This window comes from Echinops telfairi, unplaced genomic scaffold (genome assembly GCF_000313985.2).
Source record: "Echinops telfairi isolate 266 unplaced genomic scaffold, ASM31398v2 ScPeMD7_3533;HRSCAF=4204_1, whole genome shotgun sequence".
NCBI classification, from domain to species: domain Eukaryota; kingdom Metazoa; phylum Chordata; class Mammalia; order Afrosoricida; family Tenrecidae; genus Echinops; species Echinops telfairi.
The window spans coordinates 29,604,233-29,613,186 of record NW_022107432.1 but is presented as its reverse complement, the minus strand read 5'-3'; the positions used below and the strand labels follow the sequence as shown (position 1 = coordinate 29,613,186).

At 55.2% G+C, this 8,954-nt stretch overlaps 1 protein-coding gene across 1 annotated transcript in view; it reads left to right on the top strand.

Annotated features, from left to right (window-relative positions):
• Positions 1-8,921, top strand: part of CMTR1 (cap methyltransferase 1) — a 55,110-nt gene extending 46,189 nt beyond the window's left edge. Inside the window, exons 14-23 of the mRNA XM_045294860.1 lie at positions 1,394-1,450; positions 2,359-2,416; positions 2,802-2,870; positions 3,738-3,869; positions 4,740-4,862; positions 5,365-5,456; positions 6,095-6,163; positions 7,351-7,398; positions 7,889-8,001; positions 8,488-8,921. Of these exons, the coding sequence (XP_045150795.1) occupies positions 1,394-1,450; positions 2,359-2,416; positions 2,802-2,870; positions 3,738-3,869; positions 4,740-4,862; positions 5,365-5,456; positions 6,095-6,163; positions 7,351-7,398; positions 7,889-8,001; positions 8,488-8,600 (874 nt within the window). The 3' untranslated portion in view covers positions 8,601-8,921. The remainder of the gene's footprint in view (positions 1-1,393; positions 1,451-2,358; positions 2,417-2,801; positions 2,871-3,737; positions 3,870-4,739; positions 4,863-5,364; positions 5,457-6,094; positions 6,164-7,350; positions 7,399-7,888; positions 8,002-8,487) is intronic.
• Positions 8,922-8,954: the final 33 nt, after the last annotated feature.

Genomic DNA, 8,954 nt, shown 5'->3' with positions numbered 1-8,954 from the left:
TTTTTTTTTTTTGCTGTGTTTCTTGTTTTATTCCTCCTTCCTTAATTCTTGGAACTCTGTCCTGGATGAAACACTGCCCTTTTGATAACTGGTTGATTGCTCCCACATGAAGGTGAGGTGCGTGCGTTCCAGACCTGAAAGGTGACTAACAGCCAGTCTGGGCCTCCTGCCTGTCTCTGTCATACCTGTAAACTTGGTCTATTCGCTCTCATTTTTGGAGGATATGGATAGAGAATTTGAGGTTGGCAGTTTTTTCTGTACGTAGTTTGAAAAGATTGTTCCATTGTTCATTGCCTTCCTTGCTTCTGATGAGAAGTCAGCCATTGTGCTTATTACTGTTTCCTTATAGATTATGTTCTTTTTCTCTGTCTGCTTTTAAGGGTTTTTCCTTTATGTTTTGTTTTCAGCAGGTGACCATCGCATGTATAGATGTGACTTTCTGTGTATTTGTTCTGCTTGGGCTTCATTGGGCTTCTTGGACCTGTGGGTTGATATGATTCGTCAATTTGAGAAAATTCTTAGCCATCGGTATTCTTTTGTTTCCCGCCTTTGTTTTATTCTTTCTGGAACTGCTGGTCGTAATGATTATTGAAAATGTTTGATGTTGCCCCACAGATCTCAACCAGCCCTCCCCACCCTTTTCCTTTCTTTACAGTTTAGTTAGGCTTTTATTGATCTGTCTTCAGGATCACGGACTCTGTCCTCTACTGTGTTCAATCTGATGATAAACTCTTCAGCGTAATTCTTTACTTTGATGAAATTTGTTTCCATAATTTTCATGTGCCATTTGAAAAGGTACTGTGGATATTTCTGCTGAAATGACTTCATGCATATTGTTCATCGTTTTCATGGGATTTTACCCTGGTTATTGTAAATGCCTTGTCTAGTAATTCCAGCATTCAGGCTATCTCTGGGCTTGTTTATCAGTGAGGTACACACTTTGGCTTTCTCACATGTCGTTTGTCTCAGGCTTGTTACGTAAATACCAGACACTGTATGTGAAAGGACACGTTCGGATTGCAGTGAGGCTCAGAGAAGGGTGGCTGTTCGTCTGCAGTTGGACCGGCCCTGGGCCTTGTTGCTGTATTTAGAATCTGCTCATCACTGCTTTCAGATCACTGAAGAGTGGGCTCAGCACCTTTCATTGACAAGAATCTGTGGGCCTGAAGCTTTGACGTAGTTCTGCTGCCACACCCTCAGCCTTCTGCAGGACTGCCCTGCACCTGCACCTTGGGGTGCAGCAAAGAGGGATTCTCCCCTAGCTCTCCAGCTCCTCCCCAATACAGATGGCCAGTGCTCCAGCCAACCTTCTATGTCCTGTTACCTTTTGGGTGGCTTTGTATTCATTCTTCTGTGATCAAATAACCATGTGTTTTTCTCTTACCCTCCCCAGCCACTGCAGTGTACAGATCAAAGCTCTGGCCAAGATCCGTGCTTTTGTTCAAGACACGTGAGTGTTACTATCTTCAGAATTCACATATGACAAGGAAAGGCCCTGTGTGCTCTCCCTGTGATTTCAACCAGTACTTTAAGAAACCAATACGCACCTTTGCATCTCATCCTGTGAGTGCCAGAGAAGCATATAGATGGCAGAACCCTACCTCAGAGAGACTGTGGTTCCTCTCCACCCGCCACAGGAGAGCGAGTATGGCCATGGGGCAGATCACGGACGCTTTGGTTTCCTAGCGCACATAAGAGTTAGGTTTACACTAACTGTAGTGTCTGAGGAGTGAAATAGCTTTATGGAAGAGTGTGCTCTTGGAAAAAATGGTGCTGACAGACTGACCTGACCTAGGGTTGCCACAGACATTGTTGAGAAGCGCGCGCGCGCGCGCACACACACACACACACACACACACCCCGCTAAGTGCAGTCAAAGGCAGTACACTGAGACAAGCTCTGCCCGCACACAGTCTACCAGCAGATTGCCTCCAATCCTCCGCACTACCAGCTGAGCTATTGAAGGGTGCGCAGCCGTATACAGTCTTTAGGAAGCACTACAGAAAGGGGTCAAGAAGAGGTGGGGCTAGTCCAGGAAGAGCTCTGGGAGGAGGAGCCAGTCAGCTAGCTCAGCACTGGGGTGGGGGTGGGGGTGGGGCGCTCAGTTGGCTGTCCTTTGGGCTAAGCTGGGCTGGGCCTGTCAGTTGGCTGGTGGTGGAAGAAGGGTGGTCCCTGCCCATGGTGTAGGAACAGCAGGCAGTCCCCTCTGTGTCAGTTCCCTGGGCTACTGGCCCTGTGTCGGGGCTTTCCCGTGCATATTCAGGTGTACCTCTCATCTGTGGGGTTCTGAGGGGTGCTCAGGGTGGGACCCTTCTGCCCCTTGGTGGTATGACCCACTTGCCGACTCTCTCTTCCTAGGACCCTGAGTGAGCCCCGGCAGGCCGAGATCCGGAAAGAGTGCCTGCAGCTCTGGGAGGTGAGCGAGCGTCCCCCTGGCCCTTGCTGCTCTGGTGCTCTAGGGCAGGAGAGCTGAATGCAGAGGGTCTGAGTAGAGCCTCCGCTGCCTGCAAACGCCTGCCCATCCTCACTGGCTCCCAGCGCTGTATGCTGACTCGGCCTTTTTCACTGCAGCCGAGTCAAAGTACAAGGACTGGGGAAGGACCGGCCGTATTGTGCTGCTGGTGGCCCCTGTGTAGTAACCCTAACCACCAAAGTGCCCAAGGAAAGGGACATGTCCACTGGGGTGGAATCACAGGGCCTGATAGGATCGGTGACAGTCACCCACTCCAGCCCACGTACGCTCACCCAGCCCTAGCCAAAAGGGCATTTGAAAATAAGCATGCTCTGTTGTTTCGTTTCAGATCCCAGACCAAGCGCGAGTGACCCCTTCATCTTCAGACCCCAAATCTAAGTTCTTTGAGCTAATCCAGGTACGTTTGGTGAGAGTTACCATGGGTGTGGAAAGTATCCCTCAAGCCCCCAGGGGCCTGGCTGTTGGAGGACTTGTGCAGGCCTGCTCCTGGCTTCTGGCGGCCCAGTGGGTGCTGCCGTGGGTGGGAGCCGTGGGGCTGGAGCTGGAGTCCCCCAAGAGCCCACCAGGTAGCCTGATGATCTCACCTGCCATATGCTTCCATCGCCTCCCTGCGTCCAGAGGTGGCACTGCCTCAGAGATGAGGGGTGGTTTCGGCTGGGAGCCAGGCAGAGAGCTAGAAGGGCTGTCTACAGGTTGGTTCCTGCCCTGTTTCTGATAAACTGGCCCTTGGGGTTCTCCCACCTTCTGTGTTTCCTATCCCTTGAACTCCAGCTTGGCCCTGGATCTCCTTAGGGCTGGCTGTGTGCTGAGAGTGTGGGCTGCCGTGCTGGTTGGGTGGGGTCAGGGACTAGAGCGTGAGGTTTAAGATGACCTCAGAAGAAAACTGTGGACACTTTCCTGAATGGGGTAGAGAGATCATTTAACTGCGCTCAAACCAACTGCTGGAGAGCCGTGCTTTCCGCTTTATTGAGGGGCAGCTTTTATATTCTGGTGACATTTTCTTAGAGCTCTGGTAAATCGATCTGTACTTGGGGACTCGGTGTTCTTTCCTCTCCAGCTTCTCCTAATGGGTCCTCAAGGAGCACTCCAAGTAGATGGAACTAGATCCCAGTTAGTGCGTGGCTAGGTAGAAAAAGGGGCACAGGGGAATAGGATCCAGAGAGCACGTGCCTCCCCAGAACCCTTCCCAGTCGACCTTCGCCTTGTGCAGGCACTCAGCTGAGTGTCGGTCATGTCCCCCAGCGCAGCAGGTTTTTCTCTGCAGGGGACTGAGATTGACACCTTCAGCTATAAGCCCACACTACTCACCTCCAAGACCCTGGAGAAGATCCGCCCGGTGCTCGACTACCGCTGCATGGTGTCTGGCAGCCAGCAGAAGTTTCTCCTCGGACTGGGGGTAAGTCTGTAGCTGGCTCTCTGCCTGGCTTGGGTGGTTGAGCCCAGCACTTTGTGTGGGGGAACCTGGACAGCTGCCTGCCACACAGGGTGCCCGTTCTCTGGGGCATCTACCTTCTCAGCCAGGAGCTGGGACTGGCCATGCCTTACACCTCAGTGAAGTTATTCCATGTAACCCCCTTTCCTTTCTTCGCTGAGTTAGTCAAGTGCCATTCCTTCTTTCACTGATTCCGCTTCTTGTTGATTCAGCTCAGGGCCAGCCAGTGGCCTCAACATGGCCCCTTGTCCTGTGGGGTGGAGCCTCCCAGCCTAGCAGGATGGCCAGCAGGCTGGTGCGGCCACTTCTTTGCAGTACTCCTCCACCCCATGCAGCCCTTCCCCTGGGTCCCTACGAGTGGGGAATGAGGGGCACTTTTGGCAGGGTTCGATCTTACTTTGCTGATGAGGTTATGCCTCCTCCTTTCCACTCTGCCTCGTCTTTCTACGTAACTGGACCCCATCCTCTGCCTTCACTGCCTGCCTGCCGTCACGCTTTGCCTTTCCCCCTCCCTTCTCGCCCCCTTTCTTTGTGCTCTCTGGACCTATCCCAGGCACACACCAAACGGGATCTTTCTTGCCGGCCACATTGTGAACTTAATTAAGCCTTCAGAATGGTGCCCCTTGTTGCCCTGGGACTGATTGCTGCCCAGAGAACGAGCCAGTACTCTGCTCATCAGTGGAGGCAGTGACAGCAGTGTCTGCGTCACCGACCTCAGCCCGACCTTCTCGACATTTCCCAAGCCTGCCAGCTTGCAGCTGCTGATGTTCTGAGAGCCGAGCTCTCAGCCCCGTCTCCACGACTGCCTGCCCTGAGCCTTTCTCTCGCCCACAGAAGTCCCAGATCTACACGTGGGATGGCCTCCAGTCAGACCGCTGGGTCAAACTGGACCTGAAGACGGAGCTGCCCCGGGACACCCTGCTGTCTGTGGAGATTGTCCATGAGCTGAAAGGGGAGGTCAGAGGTGGCTCTGCCCCTGGCCGGGTGCTGGGTGCACTGTGTGTGAAGTTGACAGGGCCCGGGCTGAGGAAGGCGATGTGAATTTCCCTTTATTTTCACCCATTTTCTCTGGGCTCCGTGGGGGGAGGAGCCCCCGACTCCCTCTGTTCTTGGAGGGAGTTTTTCTTTCTTGATTTGATTTCTTTCTTGACCGGGGATCCCTTGGGAAAAGGCTCCTCGTTGTTTCCCAGGAACTTTGGGTGGCACCCCCCACGGTATGCTAGTCATTGGGAGTAGTTGGCACAGGGTGGGAAGCCCAGTCTTTTGTCCCCTGGAGCCTCAGCCCTCCCCCTGCTCAGGAGCCACATTTGTCTGGGGCTGACAGTCAGCTGGCAGCGAGGTGAGAGAAAGGCCTTCCCTTTGCTCCCTACCGGCCATGGGTGGAAAGGAGCCAGTGCAGCAGGGTGGGCAAGAGGCCAGGCCAGTGTCCTGCAGGGTGGCAGCGTGCCTATCCTTTTAGGGGAAGGCCCAGCGGAAGATTAGTGCCATCCACATCCTCGACGTGCTCGTGCTGAATGGCACCGACGTGCGGGAGCAGCACTTCAACCAGCGGTCTGACTTGGGCCCAGTCCCAGGAGGGGGGTGGGGGCTAGGAGCTCAGCGCACCCCAACCCTCCATGGCCGGGCCCTTTCTTCAGCTGGCCAAGGATGGCTTTCGTTTACCCGTGCCTCCCAGCAGCGGGTCGGGAGCAGGGTGGACATGATTCGGGCCCATGGCGGTTTGCAGGGTGGGGGGCCTGGTTACCATGGATCCCAGCTCATTCATTATTGCTACAGCTGTTGGGTCGGAGGGCTGTTTATGTTAAAGTTGAGCAAGAGAGGGTCCTCTCTGAACAATGTTGCTTGTGCTTGAGTGGTCTCATTTAAGTCAGGTCAATGGTTAGTATCTATGGAGTGGGGTGGCCGGCAGACAGAGGCATCCAGGGTGACTGGCGGTCTAGAGGAGGCCGCTAAGCATAGTGAAGATGTAGTCCAGGAAAGTCAACCAAGACACTGTGACATGAGAGGCCAGGTTCCAAGAAGAGGGTAGAAGGGAGGGCGGCCCTGTAGGCGGATATGGGTGCTGCGTCATGGAGCACCTGTTCGGTAGGTTCAGGTGCGGTCTCCCCCAGGCAGCCCCCAGGTGACAGTGCCCAGGGTAGGGGCATGCCGGAGCCTGGCCTCCCTCTGAGACACTGTTTGGATTGTAGAATTCAACTGGCTGAGAAATTTGTGAAAGCAGTTTCCAAGCCCAGTCGGCCTGACATGAATCCCATCAGGTGAGCCCCTCATCTCCTCATCCCCCACCCCCCCTGCCCATTGTCCCCACTAGTGGGAATGGTAGGGCTCCGCGGGGAAGACGCAACTGTCCCTGGTGGACCTAGTAAGGCAGGCCTAAAAGCAAAGATTGCCCTTGAAGTGATTTGCTTGGGGGTGCCACCCCTGCCTGTCTCGGCAAATCAACCTCCACAGAGCAGCCTTATTGAAGGCGTACCACCACCACCAAGTCTGGCCGTCCTTAGCACTTCACCTAGGCTGCCATCCCCACCTTGTTTTCAGGTAATAAAAATTGCTGAGAGGATGGGAGTTTAAATGGGAAAGGGTGGCTCGAAGGGGTGGTGGCCTTCATGTTTGGGGAGAATGATCAGGCTTTCCTGTTAGGTAGAGTAAAAGCCCCAGGTGCAGGGGTAGGAAGGTGGGGACCAGCATCCTGAAGGAGCAGAGAGAACAGACTTGCCCAGGTGGGCCCAGGGCCAAGGGTTGAGGGTTGAGGTTATGACCAGAAGGCAGCCCGGCTCCGCTGTGTGGAGCTTTTAGGCCTAGAGTCACAGGCATCTGACTAAAGTGGCTCTTGCTGCTCCTTTTGGTGTAGGTTTCCTTGGGGACAGTGAAATCAAGGTGGGGGATGCATTCTATAGGTGTCGTCTATTGAGAGTCCAAAAGCAATTTGTCTGCACTTGGACGTGCCCTGTCTGCCCTTCCTGAAAGACAGCTTCCAGGGACCCTGACACTGATTATGGTCAGGTTGCTCGGTCTCTGGAGTCCTTTCCCCGTGACAGCCCCAAAGGCATGTTCAGGGAAGCCCAGAGGCAGGGGGCGCATTAGGGCCCCTAGCTCCCACGGGTGTCAGACTGTGGTAAGCTCCAGGTAGGCAGATCTGGGCAAGAGCTGGGCCCTTGGTTTTTTGGCCTCCGGGGATGGTGAAGTCTGTCAGTGGGGAGGTACATGGGAAGGGACATCCGTGTTTGCCAGACGTCTGTTCCTCTTTCTCCTGCCCATCTTCAGTAGCTACTGCTCTGCTCCCAGGCTGCTCTGGGGCAGACGTGAGGTAGGCTGGAATTCTTGATCCTTGGTGGGCTGGGTGGTAGCAGGAGAAGGACCTGACACTCTGAAGGCAAGGGCAGGTCCCCTCCTCAGGAGTGCCTCCCCTCCCCAGGAGCTTCTGACTCACCCCCTCTGTTTGCAGGGTGAAGGAGGTATACCGGCTGGAGGAGATGGAGAAGATTTTTGTCAGGTGACACTCAACCAGATAGCTCTGGGGTGGGGAGACAGCCGTGGGCAGTGCCCCCGCCTCCGTCCTTGCTTGTAGAGATGGGTTGGAGTGGGGCTGTGCAGCGCCCCTGGTGGGCTGCCTCTCGCCGACCTCCCGACCTCACTGGCCTCAGTGTAGCCAGCCCCGCCCCCAACCCGGCCGTGTGCACCGTGTCAGTTGGGGAGCAGGCCTATGTGCACCAGTCAGAAATACGGGCTCACGGATGCCGAAACCATTATGATCGCCCTTGCCAGGGCCAGAGCAGCCTGCTGCCTGAGCACCATCCATCCGCTCCTGGTGCTGAGTCAGGTCTGGAGAGGGAGGGCCAGACGCTCTGAAGCGCTCTGAAGCCTGTGCCTCGCTTTCTCCTCCTGTTGGACTGGGGTGAAAGGTGGAGGGTGGGGTTTCAAGGCTCACGTTTGCACTCTCTCACGCACATCCTTCCCGTGTGCACGCCCGCTTGGGGCGCCAGGTTGGAGATGAAGATCATCAAGGGTTCCAGTGGCACCCCCAAGCTCAGCTACACCGGGCGGGATGACCGGCACTTTGTCCCCACAGGCCTCTACATTGTCCGGACGGTGAATGGTGGGTGAGAGCCCCCCACTGCCTCCAGGGTGTATGCTAAAGGCACCCACCCGCTAGGCAGGTAGCAGTCAGGCTGATAGTTCTCTGGGGGTGCCCTTGTTTTCTGAGCCACCCGTTTTTTGGTGGGCCTGGCTATGGTGGTTGGGCTGGGCTGGGCTGGGCAGCCCAGCAGGTACCTGCTTGGACCATGGAGGGAAGATCTTCTCGGTGGGCAGCAACAGGTCCTGAAAGTCGGACTTGACTTCCTGTCAGTCTGCAGCCCTTGTAGAGCCTCGGCCTGGAGTATGTGCCCTCCTCTGTGTCCCCCCTCTCCATGCCTCCCCCCCATACACCCCCATCCCTCTAAGGGTCTAATGGTAGCAGGACTGAGCCGATCTGTTGAGAAGTGGGCTGTGAAGACTGTTCCCTGGAGGGGCTGGTGGGGAGGCACCCCTTACAGGGGAGAGCTGTCCACATAGTACTGTGTCCTTTCCCTTTTCCCCTCAGAACCATGGACTATGGCATTCAGCAAAAAGTTGAATAGGAAATTCTTCTACAACAAGAGAACCAATTACTCTACCTATGTGCTGCCTGCTGACTCCATTGCCCCGTTTCAGTAAGTAGCCCTTCTGCAGGGCGGGCCCCCCACCCCAGGGCCCCAGCATTTGCTGCCAGTCACACCCTGTGTTCTGAGATGTGTTCCCCAGGGGCTCCGCTGAACAAGCAGGTTCCAACTCTGCTGGGGCACCTCTGCTCTACCTGGCCAGGGGCTGAGCAGGAAGCCTACAGAGGAGTGTGATGTCACCGCCTACTGTGGGGGTTGGGCATCTGCTCATGTGACTCTGACACTGACCGTGTGTCCAATTGTCAGATGGTGGGTCATAGGTTTCCACAGCAGCCCATGCCCTAATGTGCCTGTAATTAGCCAGGGACCCTTGTTTTCTGTCACCGCAGTACTACTACTTACTGCAGCC